The sequence below is a fragment of the Oncorhynchus clarkii genome, unplaced genomic scaffold, assembly GCF_045791955.1.
Source record: "Oncorhynchus clarkii lewisi isolate Uvic-CL-2024 unplaced genomic scaffold, UVic_Ocla_1.0 unplaced_contig_1248_pilon_pilon, whole genome shotgun sequence".
In the NCBI taxonomy this organism is placed as follows: domain Eukaryota; kingdom Metazoa; phylum Chordata; class Actinopteri; order Salmoniformes; family Salmonidae; genus Oncorhynchus; species Oncorhynchus clarkii.
Genome location: NW_027259338.1, coordinates 1 through 25000, shown reverse-complemented (window position 1 = coordinate 25000; position 25000 = coordinate 1). Strand labels below are relative to the sequence as shown.

General features: G+C 41.9%; 1 protein-coding gene and 1 long non-coding RNA gene across 2 annotated transcripts; one reads left to right on the top strand and one right to left on the bottom strand.

Annotated features, from left to right (window-relative positions):
* Positions 1–4746: 4746 nt before the first annotated feature.
* On the bottom strand, positions 4747–16139 carry LOC139399974 (adhesion G protein-coupled receptor E3-like). The gene is made up of 22 exons (XM_071145116.1): positions 16109–16139; positions 15977–16015; positions 15288–15665; positions 14832–14969; positions 14343–14492; positions 13945–14070; positions 13461–13604; positions 11223–11366; positions 10945–11091; positions 10280–10299; positions 9962–10042; positions 8625–8808; positions 8297–8404; positions 7920–8095; positions 7041–7226; positions 6726–6932; positions 6276–6511; positions 6059–6125; positions 5798–5889; positions 5197–5356; positions 5005–5067; positions 4747–4824 (listed from the first exon to the last, which is right to left on the bottom strand). The coding sequence occupies exons 1-22, from the start codon at positions 16137–16139 to the stop codon at positions 4747–4749; spliced, it is 2955 nt and encodes a 984-aa protein (XP_071001217.1).
* A 5553-nt stretch (positions 16140–21692) lies between these two features.
* On the top strand, positions 21693–24724 carry LOC139399975 (uncharacterized). The gene is made up of 4 exons (XR_011632304.1): positions 21693–21841; positions 22125–22201; positions 23474–23520; positions 24651–24724. It is a non-coding gene; the product is annotated as an uncharacterized lncRNA (long non-coding RNA).
* The last annotated feature ends 276 nt before the right edge of the window (positions 24725–25000 follow it).

Below are 25000 nucleotides of genomic sequence, written 5' to 3'. Positions count from 1 at the left end.
TCTACAATGGAATGGTTCAAAAATAAACATATCCAGGTGTTAGAATGGCCAAGTCAAAGTCCAGACCTGAATCCAATCGAGAATCTGTGGAAAGAACTGAAAACTGCTGTTCACAAATGCTCTCCATCCAACCTCACTGAGCTCGAGCTGTTTTGCAAGGAGGAATGGGAAAACATTTCAGTCTCTCGATGTGCAAAACTGATAGAGACATACCCCAAGCGACTTACAGCTGTAATCGCAGCAAAAGGTGGCGCTACAAAGTATTAACTTAAGGGGGCTGAATAATTTTGCACGCCCAATTTTTCAGTTTTTGATTTGTTAAAATTTTTTGAAATATCCAATAAATGTCGTTCCACTTCATGATTTTGTCCCACTTGTTGTTGATTTTTCACAAAAAAATACAGTTTTATATCTTTATGTTTGAAGCCTGAAATGTGGCAAAAGGTCGCAAAGTTCAAGGGGGCCGAATACTTTCGCAAGGCACTGTATACATTCATTAGGCCCTAATCTCTGGATTTCTCATGAATGTGAATACAGATATGCATCTGATGGTCACAGATACCGTAACCCTAGTCTAAACCGTGTCTAAGCAAGGGGAGAGGATCATATCAAAGTTCATTTAGCTATTTGATTTTGAATTTTAAGACCCCTTAAGGTATCAAAAATATATATAAAAAAATGATTGGATGAAACATTGAATTTGGCAAAATATCTCCTTATTTTCCATAAACAAATTGAACTGGTACCAGGGACCTTCAGAAGAGTGTTGTGAGGCTTGTGTCCTAGAGAAAAATGGAGAACACCGGTATGTTTGTGAGAGTCTCAGCTGTCCACAGAGTGGTTACAGTATATTAGTGTGTAGCCCAAACCATTTTGACACTATAGACAGAAGTTGGCAGAAGAGGCTGTTCCGACGTCAGACGAGTCTTGTGGGGTTTGTGGGCTTCCTTGAGCAAAATGGAGAACACCCGTGTGTTCTTTCAGTGGTCATAATCATTTGTTGGCAATTCGAACTTTACAGACATTTTTGCGAGAAGACCGATTTTCAGGATGCCTCATGCTCTGACAAACACCGCTCCAGCTCTGCCACCTTTCACCACAGATGCAGGAGGGGGATATTGGCAGATGCGGTGGATTGAGCACTTGCAGAAAAACTGATATCTCTAGCTTAAACAAACAGATTTTGATGGGGATTGTTTTATTATGTTAATTCGATTTCTGGAAATTGTAGGCTAAGGGTTAAAAAAAAGGTAGGGTTGTGGATCAGAAAACCAGTCAGTATCTGGTGTGACCACCATTTGCCTCATGCAGAGTGACACATCTCCTTTGCGTAGATTTGATCAGACTGTTCCTTATGGCCTATGGAATGTTGTCCCACTCCTCTTTAATGTCTGTTCGAAGTTGTTGGATATTGGCGGGAACTGGAACACGCTTTCGTGCACGTCCATTCAGAGCATCCCAAACATTCTCAATGGGTGACATGTCTGGTTAGTATGCAGGCCATGGAAGCACTGGGACATTTTCAGCTTGCAGGAGTTGTGTACAGATCCTTGCGACATGGGGCCGTGTATTATCGTGCTGAAACATGAGGTGATGGCGGTGGATGAATGGCACAACAATGGGCTTCAGTGAGGACGACGAGCAAGCAGATGAGATTCCCAGAGACGATTTCTGACAGTTTGTGCAGAAAATATTCAGTTGTGCAAACGCACAGTTTCATCAGCTGTCCGGGTGGCTGGTCTCAGATGATCCCACAGGTGAAGAAGCCAGATGTGGAGCTCCTGGGCTGGTGTGGTTACACGTGGTCTGCGTTTGTGAGGACAGTTGGACGTACTGCCAAATTCTCTAAAACGACATTTATGGTAGATAAATGAACATTCAATTATTTGGCAACAGTGCTGGTGGACATTCCTGTAGTCAGCAAGCCAATTGCACCCTCCCTCAAAAGTTGAGACATCTGTGGCATTGTGTTGTGTGACTGCACATTTTAGAGTGGCCTTTTATTGTCCCCAGCACAAGGTGCACCTGTGTAATGGTCATGCTGTTTAATCAGCTTTTTGATATGCCCCACCTGTCAGGTAGATGGATTATCTTGGCAAAGGAGAAATGCTCAGTAACAGGGATGTACACAAATTTGTGCACAAAATTTGAGAGAAATAAGATTTTTGTGCGAATGAAAAATTTATGGAAACTTTTATTTCATTTCATGAAACATGAGACCAACACTTTATATTATATTTTTGTTCAGTATATATGCTACCTGACATATTACAATACAGCTATAGACAAAGACATTATGCAACAATAGTAACAACTACGAAGAACAATATACAAATATCGCACAACTCACTCTGTGCACGCACACCATCCCACAAGCTCAGAGATATGAGTCAAGCAGTTGTTGTGCAGGACAGAGATGAGCTTGCTGCTCTCTCTGTGACTGCTTGAAGTAGAGTTTGTGATCTGGGACCCAAGCTGACTGCCTGTGATGACCCCACAGTGTCATAAGGCCCCTGGCAACCATGACCCCTAGCAACAAATGGTTGGCCAGTGTCCTAGGTGTGAAGGGCCAGTTTATGACCCCCCTGGCCTGCTTGGTTCCAGTGGGGGAGGGTAGCCTACTACAGAAGTTAGAAAGAGAGGGCTGTGAGAGAGCTGTGACATGGTGTGCGAAGAGTCTCTGGCAGGGAATTCGTAACAGATTGGTCATGTCACTGTATCACTAACTAACCCCCGGCCTGTTGGACAGAAAGACCCACTACATCTCAGAGACTTTAAGCATAATTACAGACACAATATGGAAGACTTTCACTGAAATCCCAATCGACCTCTGCCCCTTAGGATATGGAAAAATATCACCCATCCAATTAAACAGCAAAGTAAAGCAACTACCATGTTATTCTATATGCACCTTCCAGAACTAAAGGAGTGCCTGGAGGAGAGTTGAGGAGAACTGGAGATTGATTTGGAATTAAGTAAATGTCTGCCCACTGGGCAAAAACTGGTTGAATAAACATTGTTTCCATGTCATTTCAACCCCAAAAATAAATGTGCTGATGTTGAATCAATGTGGAAAAAATCATCAACATACAGTTAGGGCATTTTGTCTTTTTTTCACTCAACTTTTAACCTAAATCCAATGACATAGTGCATTTTTTTATTTCACTTTAAATTCACGTTAGTTGACAAGTCAACCAAATGTCAATCAAAACTAGACGTTCAACAGACATCTTTGCCCAGTGGGTGATTAGTTAGCTGCCTAGCAACTTTGTATACTAAACACCCCCAGACGCACAGCACACATTTTTAACATGGTTTGGAGTTTATTCCTGACTATTTTGACAAAGTCTAACTCATTCGAACTCAAAGAGCAGGGCTGTTAACCCAACAGCGTTTCCCGGCTGACAGACCAGCACGACTCCAGCAAGCACTGCAGCTGGGTTCCCATGGTAACAGGCAAAGAGACTAGCAGTACTGTGACTCGGAGCAAAACACCCCACACCAGCCTCCTCCTTTTCCTCCACCTACTTCTTCTTTATCTTCATCTTCATCCTCTTCTTCTTCTTCTCTGTCCCCCTATTGTACTCTCTTTCACTCCTGCGGCTGCATTCACCCGTCTTCGAATCTCCCTTTATTTCCATCCATCTCTGTATGCCTCTCTATCTCCTCCTCCAGTTGACTTGTCCTGACATCTATCTATCCATCTCTGTATGCCTCTCTATCTCTTCCTCCAGTTGACTTTTCCTGGCATCTATCTATCCATCTCTGTATGCCTCTCTATCTCCTCCTCCAGTTGACTTGTCCTGACATCTATCTATCCATCTCCATATTTATGTCTTTCTCTCTCTCCCTACAACCCCACCAGGTTTTCATTATTTGTCAATCAATTGAATCATGGCTAGGCTGGAACAAAAGCCTTTACCCAATGGTATCTCGCCATCAACAGAAGACCTGTGTCCTCACTTTAACTCCTAACTCCAATGAGAGCAGGAGCTTTGATGATTAGGTGCTGTTGTCGTGTGGTGAAAAGAGGGCATTACAACAGTATGCAAGCGCAGTATTGTCTGTCTCCAACCATGGCTCTCTTCCGGCTATTTTATTATAGCTCTGAGAGGATCCTGTCCTCTCCTCACCCCTCCTGTCCTCTCCTCACCCCTCCTGTCCTCTCCTCACCCCTCCTGTCCTCTCCTCACCCCTCCTGTCCTCTGCTCACCCCTCCTGTCCTCTCCTCACCCCTCCTGTGCCATCTGTCTGGAAACCCAGTCGCTATGCTCTCAAAACACTTCAGACTGCAGCTGACCGGGACTTTCTTATCTGGGCTCAGCCACAGGGATTCCATTGAATAAATCTTTATTGTCCCTGAGGGACAATCCAATGGTAAACGCTAGACTCAAAGCAGGTAGAGACGCAGTTATTTATTTATATATAAACAACTGCAACCTACACATTTTCATTTGTTTATTTTGCACAATGGTAAATATGCTGTAACTACTGTATATATAATTTATAAATATGAAATTCTAGAAATACATTTGCAGGATAATAAAACATTGTTTTATGTAGATAAAGGAAATATTAGTAAATACAAAAGGTCAGGCTGTGTTATCTGAGTCATTAGCATCCATATAAACACACCTCTCTCTCTCTCTCATACTTAGTGTGTACAGTGTGCATTGAAAGATATACCGTGGAGGCCCACTGTGCTGAAATGCTTTGAAGGTCTGATGGTATCGTATCATGTTGCTCTCATCCTGGCCGTGTTCCTTTGTTTTGTCTCTCTTCACCAGCCTTGTCCAGGTCTTCAGAGACGGAAGGTGCTTCTTTCTGTTGGAAAAACAAGACCTCAACAGGTTAGACTTTCTGTGGTAAAAGACTATGCTTACATAAGTTCTATAAGGGACTTGGCCAGAGGGTCATTCAGTAACATTACATTCATCCTGGAAGGAAGAGAAAGCCTCACATAGATGTAAGAACTAGTGATGAGTGAGGAAGGTATAGACTTACCATATAGTCTGGAGTAGAGGAGCTGGAAGAACAGCCCAGCCACTTCCTGTACTCATCACGTACCTATGATACAATACAACAACAACAACAACACACCAACACTAATTATACACAGACCACACCGTGGAGGGCAGACAGAGGGGAGGTTAAGAACGTGTGTGTGTGTGTGTGTGGGGGGGGGGGGGGGTCTACCTCCTTGTTGAAGAGACAGTGAACGATGTAGAGGAAGGTGCCCTGCTGGGAGTTGAGCACGATGAAGAGGTACTTGAAGACCATGGTGGACTGGAACAAGCCCAGCACCCAGGTACAACCCAGGATCACAAACTGTGCCAGGATCTTAAAGATGATCAGTCTGAAAGAGGGAGGGAGGGAAGTGAGGGGGGTGAGAGAGGGAGGAGGGAGGTGAGAGTGGAAGGGGGAGAGAGAGAGGAAGGGTGGAGGGAGGGAGATGAGAGAGGGGGATGGTGAGAGAGGGGAGGGAGGAAGGTGAGAGAGGGAAGTGAGAGAGGGAGGTGAGAGAGGAAGGGAGGTGAGAGAGGGGGAGGGAGGTGATGAGATGGGGAGGGAGGGAGAGAGGTGAGAGGGAGAGAGGGAGGTAAGAGAGTGGGAAAGGGAGGGAGTTGAGGGAGGGAGGATGGGAAGAGGAGGGAGGGAATGGTATAAAAACATCATATGGATTCATATGAAGAGACAAGAATACTAACACTACAACACATGCCCATCGGTATCAACAAACATACGCATTACATATGGCTTAGTTACTGTATGTTCACAGACATATGTACACACACACCTGGTGTCTTTGGACTGTGAGACATCACTCTTCATGTTAGCCAAGGTAGGTCTCAAACTCCAGATTGTAACGCAGAACAATATCCAGTTCAGCTGTGGAAGAAGCATAAGGAGGTCAGTGTGTGTGTGTGTGTGTGTGTGTGTGTATGCGCGCGCGCGTGTGTGTGTGTGTGTGTGTGTGTATGTGCGCGCGCGCGCGCGCGTGTGTGTGTGTGTGTGTGTGTGTGTGTGTGTATGCGTGAGTGCATGTAGATCCACTCACTGCTAGGACAGTACACACTGGCCCTAACACAGCCCAGGTAAAGTATTGTTCTGGCTTCAGCCAGCATCTGAAACACAGAAACAAATGAAAATGTCTTGTAAGTGTGTGTTACTAGAAGAGAGATAATATTTGTGTGTGTATGTTAGTGAAGAGAGATAATGTGTGTGTGTGTTAGTGGAGGAGAGATAATGTGTGTGTGTGTAAAATTTCTACTCACACTTTAGATCCCCCATAGCCGTCACGTTTCACAGCTGCAGACACACCCACGATCACCAGGGGGATGCCATAGCCAATCAGGAAGAGGTATTTCTTCTGGAGGCCTTCCCTCTGGATGACCTGGATCCTAGAGAGTCTCTGGACCAGCAGGTAGAGCTGGAGCGCCTCCAGCAGCATCCACAGGAAACTGGCCACTACCAGGAAGTGGAGGAGACCTGCCATGATGGAGCACACCAGCTGGGGACAGAGAGGACGATGAGATAGATATTAACACATGGACATGCTCACCCGCTTGCTGGCACACACACACACACACACACACACACACACACACACACACACACACACACACACACACACACACACACACACACACACACACACACACACACACACATGAGAACGAAGAAGCCATGCATATACAAATGAAGGTTCTTTCCTAACCCAGCACCTTGTGAGTGAGGTAGGTGTAATCCAATAGCAGCAGCAGATGGGACAGGAAGAGGCAGAGGCAGAGGTGGAGGCGGGCTGTGTTGTTGATCTTAGGGTTCCAGCTACACAGCAGGAAGGTGAGGATGGCCAGAGCAAAGAAGACCAGGCCCACGATCACACACATTCTGTTCACCCACTCTAGGAAGGGATTGTCCTCCGACACAGTCTGGAAGGATGGAGACACACACAATTAAGCATGAATACACATACTAACGTGTGCACCAGAACACAAACACACACACAATCACAACCCACACAAACACAGAGCCTGTACCTCCCCTGTCTGCATGATGAGGGCAAAGGTGGAGAGGTGAGAGCAGCTACACACTGTGTAGTTCTCATCAGAGAACACAACCCAACAGCCGTTCACTGACCAATGCCTCCCCTTGGTTCCATTCTCATATTCCATTCCTCTGTCCTCCCAGTACACACAGGTCATCAGGCCAGGCTCAGCCAACTTCTGAGAGAGAGAGAGAGAGAGAGGGAGAGAGAGAGATGTTTAAATACTGACAGTATGCTATGAGGGATGGAGGGGTGTATAGACTGACACAGCTGGGGAGCGATGGAAAAGAAGGGAGATAAACAGATTAAGGGAGAGTGAAGAACCAGCACAGACCAGCAACATCAACACAGCACCTCAACTGATGGACAGAAAGAGAGAGAGTTCATAAACAAGTTATTCAAGTCAATCAATGAAAACAATAGTACACCTCTGTGAACTGATTTATCATCAGGGTTTTAAAATGCCCTAGTGGCACCAGGAACTTTAACAGGGACCAGCCAACCCTTTGATACAGAATGCAGTGGTGAGTATTAAAACTGTCAGCAGTAATAAAATGAATGGCACTGTATCCCCATTAAAGCACGCCATCCAAAGATGTAAGAGTAGTGGCTGCTGCCATCTGGTAAATGGTGTCACCATAACCAAGAACTGGCAGAACAGTTGACTGAACAATCAGACAGACACACAGACACACAGCCATACAGACAGACAGACAGACAGACAGGCAGGCAGGCAGACAGACAGGCAGGCAGGCAGGCAGGCAAGCAGGCAGGCAGGCAGGCAGGCAGGCAGGCAGGCAGGCAGGCAGGCAGGCAGGCAGGCAGGCAGAGAGGCAGGCAGGCAGGCAGGCAGGCAGACAGACAGACAGACCCTCTTGTGGCTCATGGTGAAGTTGACAGGCTCAGAGAGCTGGGTGTGGTTGATCTTGGGCAGTGTGGCGGTGATGACATCAGACAACATCTCTGTGTGGTTTTCTGTCTGCAAGAAGCTAGCACCCAGAAGGCTCTCCATCCCACTGACTGTCAGGAATACTGCTGATGCTGTACCTAGGGAAACAGAGTAGGGGGCTGTTGTCAAATAACACTCAGAACCTTCATCATCATCATCACCAACAACACCATCATCATCACCACCATCATCATCAATATCATTATCATCAGTATGATTCCCAATATAGTCATCGTCATGGTGATATTCTTCACTGTGATCTTAACCACCACTATACAGCTGTGTCTGGTCTATCTCACCATTATTGTTTCTGGCCAGAGCATTTAGGTTGATGTCCATGGTGTTTCCCCTGGCTGAGAGGGAAGAGGTGTCTGTACTGTTGGCCTCCATTACCTGCAGACTAATGTCTAACATACACATTTACAGTACAAGTATTATTTAATATGGGGAGAATGAGGGAGAGATTATGTGTGTGTTAGACACTAATGTCTGACACAGATACCAGTTATACTTCAACTTTTACTGACAAGGAAATAAACTAAAGCAATACTGCATTACTGCAGGGGGGGAGATGGAAAGGTGGTAGGGGCTGTATGTAGGTCCAGACTGCATAATGGTTCTTCTTACCCAGCTCAGGTGTGTGTATGGTTTTGTTGACCCGGCCCTGAGAAGGGTCCACTAAGGCATTCACCAGGAGCACTGAGATCTTCAGGACCACACTGCCAGACTCCCCGCCATCCTTTCCAGCCCCACTCCACCCCTGGCCTGTACTGGCCTGCTGCGCTGAGATGGTTCCCACTCCTGACACCTTCTATGGAAATGGATAGATCGATGAATTCATGGAGGAATTCATTCATGAATGAGAACGGTTACATGCACACAATAAGGAGATTATTGTGGATAGTCCAGTTAATATAATAGTTTGTTTAAAATGTTTGCATGCTTTGCAAGAAGAACGATTTCCCTTATAATCCTGTTTACACTGACACAACTGAGATCAGGCTACTTTTGATAAACGCCAGAAATCGCCAATCCAATAAATAATTCTAACACAGTGACCATGTTATTTTTGAGAAGACTATTTGATTCAGAGTTCGGACATAAAAGTTTGTATGCGAAAAATATTTATAAGACGCACACAGTTTTTGCGAACTCACTTCACTGGCGCATTAGATGGAAACGTGCGGTACCCGGTGCTGGCACATGCACAGATCAAATACACCGCTGGAACGCCGATGAAGATAAGCAGAACTCGGCCATAATCAGTTTCATATTGAATTCTTAGTGTGCATGTAAAGGTACTTAATAATTAACATACTGCCTTGACTAAGACAAACTAACCCTACTCCGATAATTATTATTTAAAACATGAGACAGAGTTGGAAGGGGGCATTACCAGGGCTGTCGAGAGGCTGTTTGTCACTGACTGAGGAAAAAAGAAAATGGGAGAGAAAGAAGGGAGAGAGGAACGGGGGAGAGATACAATGACATTGGTTAGCATGTGGAGACATTAAACAGGACCCTCTGGGTAGGGAATAGAACTATGTACTGAAACCTGACCCCTTTCCAAATGATCCACTAAGTGGCGCCAGAAATCAACGAACGAGCATGTCAGTGGCCGTTTGTCTCAAGCGTCTCAGAGTAAGAGTGTTGATTGAGGATCAGTTGAAACTTTAAGATCACATGAACAAAATTACATGGACAGGGGGAACCTGATCCGGGATCAGCACTCCTACTCTGACAGATTTGATACATATGGCTCAAGATCTACAGAAGTGTTTAGAATAGATAGTAAGAGCTATGGGTTGTTAATTTGTATTTTTTTAACCTTTATTTAACTAGGAAAGTTAGTTAAGAACAAATTCGTATTTACAATGACGGCCAAACCCTCCTCTAACCCAGACGACACTGGGCCAATTGTGCGCCACCAGATGTCTACCAGATGTAAAGGTTGCTATACTGACCCCTTCTGGTAGGACTATGTCAGGGTTCTCCATCAGCTGTTGGTTCATCTGGTTGAGGAAGTACATCTCCTTAGACTGGCCCTGCAGTGGGAACACAGATACAACATCAGCACAACATCAACACAACATTGGCACAACATCAACACAACATCAATACAACATCAGCACAACCAGATGACAATGTTGTTACAACTTTGTCGTCAGTGATACTTTTCCTACATCTTCATCCGACAGGATCAATTTTAAAGCCCACCATACTGTATGGGTGGTACTTGCACAGGATCCATTCTAAAGACCTGTGTGTTTCCAACCACGTACCTCTGGGGGAACTATGGCGGCTAGAACATCATCAACACCTGTGACGGGTAATGGAGGGAAGGAGAGAGAGAGAGAGAGAGAGAGGGAGAGAGAGAGGGAGAGAGAGAGAGAGAGAGAGAGAGAGAGCGACACAGAGATAGAGAGTGAGAGAGAGAGAGAGAGAGAGAGAGAGAGAGAGAGAGAGAGAGAGAGAGAGAGAGAGAGAGAGAGAGAGCGACACAGAGATAGAGAGTGAGAGAGAGAGAGAGAGAGAGAGAGAGAGAGAGAGAGAGAGAGAGAGAGAGAGAGAGAGAGAGAGAGAGAGAGACAGAGAGAGAGAGAGAGAGAGAGAGAGAGAGAGAGAGAGATAGAGAGAGAGAGCGACACAGAGATAGAGAGTGAGAGAGAGAGAGAGAGAGAGAGAGAGAGAGAGAGAGAGAGAGAGCGACACAGAGATAGAGAGTGAGAGAGAGAGAGAGAGAGAGCGACACAGAGATAGAGAGTGAGAGAGAGAGAGAGAGAGAGCGACACAGAGATAGAGAGTGAGAGAGAGAAGGATAAATAAAAAAGAGAGCGAGAGAGAGAGAAAATAATATATCAAGTTCCCATCAGACCTCCGAAGCATTTCACTACACTGGACTTCTTCTGTACATAATATATTTACAAACAATACAAGTATGACTCACTTTCACACACAGTGACGTCAGTTTCCCACAGTACTCCAGTGGAGGAGAAGTATCCTTCCACGCAGGAACAGTGGAAGGTCCCTGGTGCATTGGTACACACAGAGTGGAGACCACATAGACCAGGGGTGTTAGCGCACTCATCTATGTCTACAGGGAGAAACAAACACTGGGATATACACACATACAGTAACGGATACACATACAAAGATACACCACACACATACACACACAGTTTTACATGCAAGCACTGAGCACACTCAGTGAAGTATGTCACAGACCTAGGCATGGGTTTAAAGGGCTGGCTATGGCATCTGGGCTGGTGAGCAGGTAACCAAAGAGGCAGGTACAGCTGTGTGCTGCATAAGAGTTGGTACAGTTGGCATCGGGACCACACACGGTTTTGTTCAGACACTCATCAATGTCTGTAGGGTTCAAACCACAGATACAACTGATGAGAACAAGTTATGGTCTAGGTTATGTCCCAAATGGCACCCTATTCACTATACAGTATATATACACCCTGTATACATATACACCCTATATACACATTCACTATATACATACACCCTGTATACATATACATACACCTTATACACATATTCACTATATACATACCCCCTGTATACATATACACCCAACATTCACTATATACATATACCCTGTGAACATATACACCCTATATACACATTAACTGTATACATGCACCCTTGTTTCATATACATACACCTCATATACACATTCACTATATACATACACCCTGTGTACATATACATACACCCCATATACACATTCACTATATACATACACCCCATATACACATTCACTATATACATACACCCCATATACACATTCACTATATACATACACCCTGTATACATATACATACACCCTATACACATATTCACTATGTACATACACCCTGTGTACATATACATACACCCCATATACACATTCACTATATACATACACCCTGTGTACATATACACATATACACTATATATACATACACCCCATATACACATTCACTATATACATACACCCTGTGTATACATATACATACACCCCATATACACATTACACATTATATATACATACACCCTGTATACATATACATACACCTTATACACATATTCACTATATACATACACCCTGTATACATATACACCCTAAATACACATTCACTATATACATACATCCTGAATACATATACATACATACATCTTATACATACATCATTCACTATAGACATACACCCTGTACACATATACACCCAACATTCACTATATACATATACCCTGTGAACATATACACCCTATATACACATTAACTGTATACATGCACCCTTTTTTCATATACATACACCCCATATACACATTCACTATATACATACACCCTGTGTACATATACATACACTCCATATACACATTCACTATATACATACACCCTGTGTACATACACCTCATATACACATTCACTATATACATACACCCTGTGTACATATACTTGTACATACACCCATATACACATTCACTATATACATACACCCTGTGTACATATACATACACCCCATATACACATTCACTATATACATACACCCTGTATACATATACATACACCCTATACACATATTCACTATGTACATACACCCTGTGTACATATACATACACCCTATACACATATTCACTATATACATACACCCCATATACATACATATACACATTCATATATACATACACCCCATATACACACCTTCACTATATACATACACCCTGTATACATATACATACACCCATATACACATTCACTACATACATACACCCATATACATATGTATACACATTCACTATATACATACACCCCATATACACATTCACTATATACATACACCCCATATACACATTCACTATATACATACACCCTGTATACATATACACCCCATATACACATTCATATATACATACACCCCATATACACATTCACTATATACATACACCCCATATACACATTCACTATATACATACACCCTGTATACATATACACCCCATATACACATTCACTATATACATACACCCCATATACACATTCACTATATACATACACCCCATATACACATTCACTATATACATACACCCTGTGTACATATACATACACCTTCACTATATACATACACCCTGTGTACATATACATACACCCCATATACACATTCACTATATACATACACATCATATACACATTCACTATATACATACACCTCATATACACATTCACTATATACATACACCTCATATACACATTCACTATATACATACACCTCATATACACATTCACTATATACATACACCTCATATACACATTCACTATATACATACACCTCATATACACATTCACTATATACATACACCTCATATACACATTCACTATAAACATAGGGAATAGGGTGCCATTTGGGATGTAAACCTAGTCAGTGCCCCATGATACAGTATGTTAACGACAACAGCAGTGAGACAACACAGTACCTATACAGGGGTTGGCCTTGCTGGGGTCTAGGACTGGGTTTGTGGGTGAGAAGCCTAGGAGACAGGTACAGTTGTGGGCTCCTGGTGTGTTGGTACAGACAGACTCCTGACCACAGATGGTTGAGTTGAAACACTCGTCAATATCTGTGGGGGTTCAATAGTTGAATAGTTCAGTTAGCATATTAGCATCTTACGACAGTGTGCCAGGCAGCATCCAGGTTGACAACATTTTGGTCAGTAGTGTATGATATAGATAATAATATACTGTAACATAAAATGCTACCATGAGTTCTTCCATCTCTTTTAGGAAGCACTGTAAATTAGCGTAAGTTAGATGTAATGATGCAATACACATGACTGTTGTTATACATTCAATATGTTCATGTTTTACTGGTCCCTATCTAGATAAATGGTTTATATTGAAATATTTAAAAAGTTTCGTCAGATTTATCACAGAAAGCTAGTGTTAGTGCTGTTCAGAGACCTTGGCAGTCGAAGGGTCCGTCAGGCTTGTATCCATTGTAACAGGTGCAGGTGTAATTTCCTGGTGTGTTTGTACATTTACCAAAACCACCACAAACCTTCTCAATCTCCACACACTCATTCACATCTGGGGGGGACATAGATTTAATATGCCAATATTTACAAAGTTCCACAAATCAAAGCATACAAAACCAGACAGCGTTCAGCAATTGTATTTTCTGTATGTTTTTTAAAATCTTGCTTACACAGCAGACAGCAGACAAATTCACACATATATATTCACAAAGTTAAAAACAGCAGAAAATGCAGGTATGTCGTTCATAGCAGCCCTGAAATTCAAACTCTGGTCTCATGTTATTGATATGATTGGTGCAGTATGTGTATGAGTGGTAAACATACCTGTGCAGGGGTTGTGGGTTGGGTTGAGTGCCAAGGCTGGGTCTGAGGGTACAAACCCCTCTAGACAGCTACAGTTGTAGACTCCTGGTGAATTAGTACAGTTGGAATGTGGACCACAGAGATTAGCGGTCTCCTCACACTCATTGATATCTGTTGGGGAGGGTTAGGACAGAGTTAGAGGCTATCTTCTACATCAAGGGTGGAAAAATACTGCCCCGGGCTGCTAGTCAATTCAATGCAGCCCGCAATGGATTGTTTTCTAAGAAATACTTGTTCTGTCCTTTAAATAAATTTTGAATAACACATCTGCCATTTCTGAATCCTGATGTGGCTCTTGAGCCAAAAAGTGTGCCTACCCCTAGTCCTGTTCGACAGACAGACAGACAGACAGACAGACACAGACAGACTGATCAAACACGTAGGACTGTCTAAACTGATTTAACTGATAAAACCAGACAGCCCATTACATAGCTACTACGGCACTTCTACCTTGGCAACCGTAGGATTCGTTTGTGGGTAGATGTTTTGGAGGTATCTTGTATCCAGAGACACATTGACAGCCTCCATTATTGGTTGTACTACACTCTGCAAGTGGACCGCAGGAGTCTGCCACACAGTTCCTATGGTCTGAACAGAGAGAACAGACACACAGTCTACTTTAACAATCTACTATTTTAGCTTGGAACAATGGGACACAAGAGCAGGTTCACTTCAAGCCAGATATAATGTCTCTGTGACCTTAACAGATTGACTGCTTCAAAAACAAGTAGCTTGCTTTATGATGTACTACTCTTTTAGTATACACCAATGTATCCATTAAACTTCATATAAAGTACATTTTAACAGCTCAATATACTTAAGTGCTAAATAGACAATAACATGTGTTTGGGAGGAGTACTGTACAAGTCAAATAAAAATCAGGGGATTTCTCAACTCGCTACTCACATGTCACATAACCCATGTAGGCGATTGGGTGGCTGTTCATCTGCCTGTACACATAGAATCCTCCAGAAGAGCAGTAGATCACTTGAATAGCTACATTGTAATTACAGCAGGAACCTGTGTTTCCACACGCGTTGCCCGTTGTTGGAGTCTCAGACTCAGACTGAGGATGTGTAAAGGTCAGATGGATGGGATAATATACCCCGCTGTAAGAGAGTGGAGCACATTGTGGAATGACGGTGTCCCCTCCGATCCCGACGTAGCGCACCCATATGTTTGTTCGCTGTGTGTCGGTATTGATGGGGTAGCCGGGGATAGAGGAAGAGCTGAAGAGATAGTTACGTCGAGGCTCATCCAGAGCCGTGTAGCCATCACAGGAACCTGGGTGGAAGAAGAAGACAATAAAAAATATAGCCCCAATGCCAGGGTTTAGCTATGGGCCCACTGTTCCATCATCAGGAGAAATTGAGTTACTTCTGTAGTGTTAAACCTCCTACCAAATATCAGAACTCATAATCAAACTGATCACATAGAATACAAAATAAGAACATGCAGGGGTTATTGAACTATTAAACTTCCCACTGGGCACAGACATCAATTCAACATCTATTCCACATTGGTTCAAAGTCATTTCACTGAAATGACGTGGGAACAATGTTGATTTAACCAGTCTGTGCCCAGTGGGTACTTACCATTAGGATAAGAGGAAGTCCCAATGATGAACAGAGAACCTGAAAGGAAGGTGAAGACACAAAGTCAAGGGCAGACAGTAATACTAGATGGTGATCATTTGGGATAAAATACTGAAATATCAGTTCACTCACCCAGGAGTAGAGACAGAGAACAGTAGCTCATCCTGACAGATCCCTCTTCCAGGGCTGAATACATTGAATACCTTCACCCAGTCTAAGCCATACGTGCATCCCAAGAGAAACATCTCAATTTGCACACCACCCAAAACTCTGTTATCAGAAGGTTTGAGACTTATGCAAATTATCTTTTTTAGGTTTGGATACAAACCTCCATCTTAACAAAACAAAGTGAGGGAGACGATGACTGAGGTCAGAAGCTATTCTTTCACTGATGGCAGGGAGGGGGAAGAGGGGGATGTCATCCATTTTGAGGCCTGCTCTGTGGTAAACGCTTAAGTAGCATAACACAGCCTCAGACAATTACAATAGGCAACTCAAATTGGCTTTGCAATTCAGAAGCCTAATACGGATTTTCTTGTAATCTCTGGAAATATCCAACCATCAAGACTAGGCCTATAGCCTAGAGATGTTACGCTTGTGGTGTGGCTTGACCACAGATCAGATCTGGTCGTTGTTAGCCTACTGTAATTAAAATGCATCTTAAAAAATGATGACCTATCCCAGTAGCCCACTTGGCCCTTATAGCCTACATGGCAAAATATAGCTAGATATGAATGTTGGACAATCAACGAACAGGCCTATATGGTGAAGTGAGTGCTACAGGCTCCTCACACCACCAATATGCTCTCATTCACACAAGGGTTATTACAGATGGGATGGAGGCAACGATGAGTATAAACCTTAATCCCAGGGGCTGGTTTGAAGCCACTATGCAGCCATGTTTGTGCTCCTCCACCGTTGTAAAAAGGTTTTTGGAAGATATACTGTAGAAATGCATTTATTAATGTATACATTTGTTTTTGGCAAGTATATTCTATTACAGACACCCAAATGCATATTTTAAATTACATTATGTGAACTGAACATACTGTATATATATATAAAAAAATATATATCTAAAATATATATTTTTTCCTTGAAGTAAAACATTTTGAGAGCACTAATGTTACTGTCTCCACTACAACAACAAAATACATGTAATTACTGTAGAATTCCATTAATTCCTATGGAGGACACCTCTTTCTGAGGAGTAGCTCATAGCCTATCATTGGCCAATACATAGCATCAGCAATCTAGGGTTTATATACATCATTGGATGGAATCATGTGCCCTCTGCCTTGTTAAATAGATACATGGTGCTCCATACCCATTACAGCCTGGCTAATTGAAAGCAAGGAATTTTTCAACTAACCTGTTCTTGTCGATACTTTCTTTGTTCTGATTCGGTTAAAAGTCTATAATATAATGGTTTGTGTCCAGTTAGTTCTCCAAAAGTTAGAGAATATTCAGAAATATATTAATCCATGTATTGTATCAAGTGAGAAATGCCTCTTGCATGTGTGTAGATCTTTGTTTTGGTAGCACTGTGTGACGTGCTGTCATCTAAAACCTGTAGCTATAATCTAATAAATATCTGAGCACTTCAACCTGCCTTGCCTCTTGTTGAGTCTCTGTCCGTATGACTGCTAAGGTCTTTCTACAGAATACTTGAAGCTTAATTCAAATTTGCGGCAAGATAAAAGAGGTGCTCATAAAAGATTTGTGCCTATCACAGGTCCTTACGTTATGTTTTAATTCAGGTGAGGAGTTTACACAATTTACAATTTGTCAAATAAAATCACAGATTCTCAAAGTTTTGGATACTGTGAAAAACCCTTGTTGCCACTTAGACTCTCCCTGCAGGTTTCAGAATGACAAGTGTGTGCACGTCAGGGCAGTGTTTATTAAACAAAGAAAGTATGTTAACATTGCTGCTGAGCGTGAATACAGACAGCCTTGACTTCTATCTCACCTGTTGACTGATGATGGTTCTCCGAGAACACACCTGAAGGGGACTGAGGGGGTTGGGGGGAATGGGTTGGGGAAGCCTTTTTTGTTTATTTCACTTACATACAGAATATCACAAAACTGTTGATGCTGTTCTCTGTCTCAGTATGCATTTCTCTGATTGTTTTTCTTTTTTCAAGTGGTTTCTCACAGGTACAGGAAATTATTCAATGTGAAATACAAATACTACAACTGAATGAATATAACTGAATGAATATGATTTCAATGTTATACCAGTACCTATAACTCCCTTCTGAAAAAATGATCATCTTATTAAAAAGTTGGTCATACAAAACAGGGGTAAAACCATGCTGATGGAGCGATACTGTGGATGGACTAGACAGAACAAAGACAGAAAGAAGAAGTAGAACCTAGAAAAAAGTAAAATAGTGCGTCATTGCTCACTGTTTTGCCTGTGCTGTCAATTTGTCTTGTAAAGCTGGGCATGCTCTGTTGCATCTGATGATCTCTATGTAAATACAGCACACCTTCAAGACAAATGGAAAATAAAGAAACCAAGAACAAAAACACGTTTTTCAACTCCCTGTGTTCATGTGAATAGGATTTGAGAAGGTAAATCGCAGCTGTCTTTGTGCAAACCTGGTTTTATTTGTAAATGTATTTTCTACCATTATTTGCAGTCCTCTCTCAACATGCTTTCAGGGGTTCAGGGCGTTTCATTTGAGTGATGAGGGAGGCCAAAGCAAAGATTCTATGTAAAGCCCACTTATGTCAATTCTCTGAGTCTTCATTTGTATACTAGTCTATAATGTTTTTGTTTATTTGCTTCTTGATATTTATGTAATAGTATAGTATTCCCTTCCTTATTCTGAATTTCCAATAATTGCAACAAAAATAAAATGTAGTTAGATGAGCATTTCCCAGTCCAGGGGCCTCATTTATCAAAGGTGCATGCACACAAAAAGACTGTAAACCTAAGGTGCATTCAGTTCACTTGAACGTTTGCTAAGTTGCGGAACGGTTTGTACTGAACGACACATTTACCCAAAACGTTCTTTCTTGTATGTTATTGAACAGGCTTTGAGGTACTTTTGCTCCCGTTTGGTGGGTGTGGCTTGAAACAATGAGTGACCTATTTAAAGGGCATTGGGCATGCTGACTGCGTTCCCCAATCCACAACCCAACTCCACACAGTTTTTCAACTGGTCGTTATGTACAGCACCGTTTCTGTTCAATTAAACATTCCAGAATGTAAAGACTTACTGAACGCAGCCCTTGTGTATGCCAGTGTTCCTGCAAAAGGTAGTATTTATCAATTATGAACTTGACAGGAAAGTATCATTATTTCCACAGTCCACATACTCTCAGATCATGCGTATGCACAACTTCTAGTGTATTGCAAGCAAATATTGTTATTTTGAGGGAAATGTAAAAAAAAATGTGTGCCGATGAATTATAATAATGGTAGTTTAATCTAAACATTATAGTGTAGGCCTAATGATAAAACAGATGCATTTGCTGTTGGTAAGGAGATCGCAAGGCAGCATGTGGATTATGTGCTTATTTTACTTGTATTATATAGTCCTAAATCATAATCATATTGCAGGACGTCTCTCCTTTACTGACATGACTGACTTATTCCCACGACACAACAAATATTAGCCTACCATTTATGCATCACTCATTTAATAGCCAAACTTCCTTGAAAATAAATAGCTAGACAGGTAGCCTATTTAAAATATTTGACAGCTTAGGCTACAGTAGGCCAATTTCAGTGCAATTGGAGCACAACATCATAGCCTATTTAAATGTGGAGCCAATACCAAGGGAGGAGATAGAAACACAATAATCTATTGATAAACAAAATAATCCGGGCTAATCAAATTAGTATGATATGTTACGTTTGGCATGGTATGTATTAATTTGTGGATGTCCATCATATTTTACTCATTACAATTCGTATGATATGTTACGAACTACAATTTGTATGATATGTTGCGAATTACAATTTGTTGTGGCTAATGATAGCTAGATGGCTAGGTGGCTAATGCTAATATTAGCTAGGTGGTTAACGTTAGCTAGGATATGGGTTAGGGGTTTAGGTTAGTGTTAAGGTTAGGGTTAAGGTTAAAGGTTAGGTTAAAGGGTTAAGGTTAGGGGAAGGGGAAGGGTTAGCTAACATGCAAAGTAGTTGCAAAGTTGCTAAAAAAGTAGTATGCAGTTGCAAAGTTGCTAATGAACTAAAATGCCAAATGGTGTTTGTGATGAGATTCGAACACGCACCTTTGGGTTGATAGACAATCACGTTAGACAATCACGTTAATTCAAACACGCAACCTTTGGGTTGATAGACAATCACGTTAATTCAAACACGCAACCTTTGGGTTGATAGACAATCGCGTTATACACCCATCCATCCATCCACCCCAACCAACCACCCCCCTTTAGTTTTGCCTTAAGTAACCTTCTGTCTTATGTAACCACACCACACCAAATGTAACATATTACATTCATTGAGTATCCCAGATGTTTTACTATGTTATGTCTAGTCTATGAGACCAGGTTGAAAAGGTGAATGGAGTGCATTTTCCAGGCAGGGTTGTAACACTCCTTCACAAGTGCACAAATATAGTATGGCTGTAATTTATCAATGAAAATGTGTATATATTGCCCGATACAGTTTGATAAATAAAAATAATTTGTTGGTAAATAACTGAGTCTTGGCAAATATGCAGCAAGGTAGAATCACAGCAGCCTACTGTAGATGGTCTCTCAACAGTTGTCAACCAGATGTTTTCAATCATTAATCGTCACCAAGGATTTAAAGTAATTGTACAGTGAAAATTTCACTTTTAAAAGTCAATTTCTGTTAACTTGTACGCAAATAATGTTGACCCGTTATACTCGTACTTGTGGCCAACGCATTCATTGGAGAAAAAAACACTTCAAAAATCACACCTAAACTTTTATCAATTCAATTCAAGGGCTTTATGGCATGGGAAACATGTGTTAACATTGCCAAAGCAAGTGAGGTAGATAATATATAAAGTGAATATATAAAGTGAAATAAACAATAAAAATGAACAGTAAACATTACACATAGAGAAGTTTCAAAACAATAAAGACATTACAAATGTCATATTATATATATATACAGTGTTTTAACAATGTACAAATGGTTAAAGGACACAAGATAAAATAAATAAGCATAAATATGGGTTGTATTTACAATGGTGTGTGTGCTTCACTGGTTGCCCTTTTCTCTTGGCAACAGGTCACAAATCTTGCTGCTGTGATGGCACACTGGAATTTCACCCAGTGGATATGGGAGTTTATCAAAATTGGATTTGTTTTCGAATTTATCTCAAACAATGTTTAAAATATGCTTGCTATTTCCTCACAGAGGATGATGTCATCTAACTGCAATAATTATACTTTTTAGAAGGAATTGTAATGAATTATAGGTCATATTTCGTAGATAACTGGAAACAATGGACAGTTGTTTTAATAATAGGATATTCTTTGGTTTCGCGGCACGAGCCTATGGCATCTATCTACTAAGAACTAAGTGCTGTTTGAATTTGTTTTCCGGCCGACCATTATTCTTGACGGAACGGTTGGCGGAAAGCAGCAAGACTTGTCATGTGTTAGTGTTATTTTAGATCCTTAGTACGTCCCTACCGAAATAAAGGAAAAGGTTTATGGTTAGGTTGGATAGGGACGTCCAAAGGATACCAGATAGTACTAACCCAAGACAAATATTTAACTAACGACTGCATGAGTAACGTTAGATACTAGATATTAAGTGCTAGATACATACTAATATGAAATGTTATCCATGACTTACGTTTGATTACCTATAAATCAACATATTTTTGTTTCGTACATTTTGAAGAGGTAGGTTGACTGGGTCAATATATTTCTTGAGTGTCTTAGCCTACTGGTAACTAGCTACAGACTAACGTACAGTATGTAGTAACTTAGCTCTATCAGAGGAAGAGGCGAAGCCTTTAATATCCAAAAGCTATGGTTCTATAGCTAACGTTAGTACATAAATGACCACAAACAACTGCCTTATGATGAGTCATTTCTGCATATGCTGAGACCGAAGTCAGTTAAGCATGTCCTATAGTGTTCTATTTTGCTATGAACTGAAAAAAATGTCGTTATACTTCAACAGGTGATCACTTACAGGTGACTGCTTGACTAAGAATAGGGGCATACTGCCTCTGTATACAGTCGACCATGGCGTCATTGGTAAGTCTTGGGTGTATGGTTTACTTGTAGGGTCAACATGACGGTATCAGTCTATTGCTCAACACATTTGCTTCATCTGTTGCTTGCTTATCTCATTGTCAGGCTTGCTGGGCATTAATATGGAGATGCTCCCCCCTTTACTGCTATAGCAGCCTCCACTGTTCTGGGAAAGCTTTCCACTAGATGTTGGAACATTGCTGCAGGGATTTGCTTCCATTCTGAATTCAGCCACAAAAACATTAGTGAGGTTGGGCATTTAGGCCTGGCTCTCAGTCGTCATTCCAATTCATCCAAAAGGTGTTCCTTGGGGTTGAGGTCAGGGCTCTGTGCAGGCCAGTCAAGTTCTTCCACCAATCTCGACAAACTATTTCTGTATGGACCTTGCTTTGTACACGGGGGCATTGTCATGCTGAAACAGGAAAGGGCCTTCCCCAAAATGTTGCCACAACGTTTGAAGCACAGAACTGTCTAGAATGTCAATGTCTGCTGTAGCGTTAAGATTTCCTTTACCGAAACTAAGGAGCCTGAACCATGAAAAACAGCCCCGGACCATTATTCCTCCTCCACCAAACTTTACAGTCTGCACTATGCATTGGGGCAGGTAGTGTTCTCCTGGCATCCGCCAAACTCAGATTCATCCTTTAGACTGCCAGATGGTGAAACGTGATTCATCACTCCAGAGAACGCATTTCCACTGCTCCAGAGTCCAATGGAGGCAAGCTTCACATCACTTCAGCCGACGCTTGGCATTGTGATTTTAGACTTATGTGCAGCTTCTCGGCTATGGAAACCCATTACATGAAGCTCCTGACAAACAGTTCTTGTACTACGTTGCTTCCAGAGGCAGTTTGGAACTCGGTAGTGAGTGTTGCAACTGAGGACAGACGATTTATACGAGCTTCAGCACTCGGCGGTCCCGTTCTGTGAGCTTGTGTGGCCTACCACTGCGCGGCTGATCACTTGTTGCTCCTAAATGTTTCCACTTCACAATAACAGCAGTTAGAGTTGACCGGGGCAGCTCTAACGGCAGAAATTTAACGAACTGACTAGTTGGAAAGGTGGCATCATTTGAAGGATTTGAAAATCACTGAGCTCTTCACTAAGGGCAGTCTACTGCCAATGTTTGTCTATTGAGATTGCATGTCTGTGTGCTCAATTTTTATACACCTGCCAGCAACGAGTGTGGCTGAAATAGCCGAATCCACTAATTTAAATGGGTGTCCACTTACGTTTGTATATGTAGTGTAGCAAACTGTGTGTGTTTTTTTACAGGGTGGCAGCAGTTCCTCTTCTACAGAGTACATAGTCCGAGTCCCCAAGTAAGTACTATCCAAGGCCTACAGCCATTGGGTTCTCATTTAACATTTGACTACTGCAGGGTCAATGTGTACAACATTCCTGACTCTCTGTCTAACCGTTAATAATCATTGCATGCAATACGGTTTTGGAAACCTCACTCTACTTTCAAATCACCCCAAAATAATTTTCCAAGTACAAAAGACACTTAACGTGCATCATTTTAACACGGATTTCCACAGAGTTTTTTTTTCGCGTTGCACATTTACCTGAACTATCTGAATTACGACACTTCCTGAGCTAATGGAAACGCAGGAGTGAACACAAAAAACATCTCAAACAAAAACCTCAGTTGATAAAACAGCTAAGTGTATCTTCTGTATGTGTAGTGTTCCAAGCAGGACATACAATTCACTTTTTGGTTCACCAGCCACTGTGTCAGGTAGATTTAAAAAATCTACCAGCCACTCAGATCTTTACATTACAGTATTCATCTAAAATAGATGTTATTTTTTTATTCTCTCCTCAATCTACATACAATGGTTTATAATGACAAAGCGAAAACGGGTCTTAAGACATTTTTGCACATTTTTATTAAAAAAATATAAATAGATCCCTTATTTACATAAGTATTCAGAGCCTTTGCTATGAGACCCTAAAAATGAGCTCCGTTGCATCCTGTTTCCATTGATCATCCTTGAGATGTTTTTACAACTTGATTGGAGTCCACCTGTGGTAAATTCAATTGATTTGACATGATTTGGAAAGGCACACAACTGTCTATATAAGGTCCCATAGTTGACAGTGCATGTCAGAGCAAAAACCAAGCCATGAGGTCGGAGGAATTGCCGTAGATCTCGGAGACAGGTTTAATACTCGAGGCTGTAATCGCTGCCAAAGGTGCTTCAACAAAATACTGAGTAAAGGGTCTGAATACTTACTTACTTTCAGTTTGTAATTGTAATTATTTTATTCTAAAAAAACTGTTTTTTCTTTGTCATTATGGAGTGTAGATTGGGGGGGGGGGGTGTGTGTAACGTACCAAAATGTGGAAAAAGTCAAGAGGTCTGAATACTTTCCGAATGCACAGTACATTATGTGGTATCTATATGAATCATGATATAGCTTACACCACTAACCTGTGTGTGTGTAGGAACACCAGTAAGAAGTACAGCATCATGGCCTTTAACTCTGGGGACAAAGTAAACTGCTCCTCCTGGACCCAGGTATGCAGGCCAACTCTATGGGAAACTGCCTCTCATTACAACTTTCCTCAATAGGCTACTAGAACACTCAATGATTCTCTCTCCCTGTCTGTCTCTCCTTCGTTCTCTCTTCCTCCCTGTCTCTTCCTCCCTCCCTGTCTCTTCCTTCCTCCCTCCCTGTCTCTTCCTCCCTCCCTGTCTCTTCCTCCCTCCCGGTCTCTCTCTCCCTCCCCGTCTCTCTCTCTCTCCCTCCCCGTCTTTCTCTCTCCCTCCCCGTCTCTCTCTCTCTCCCTCCCCG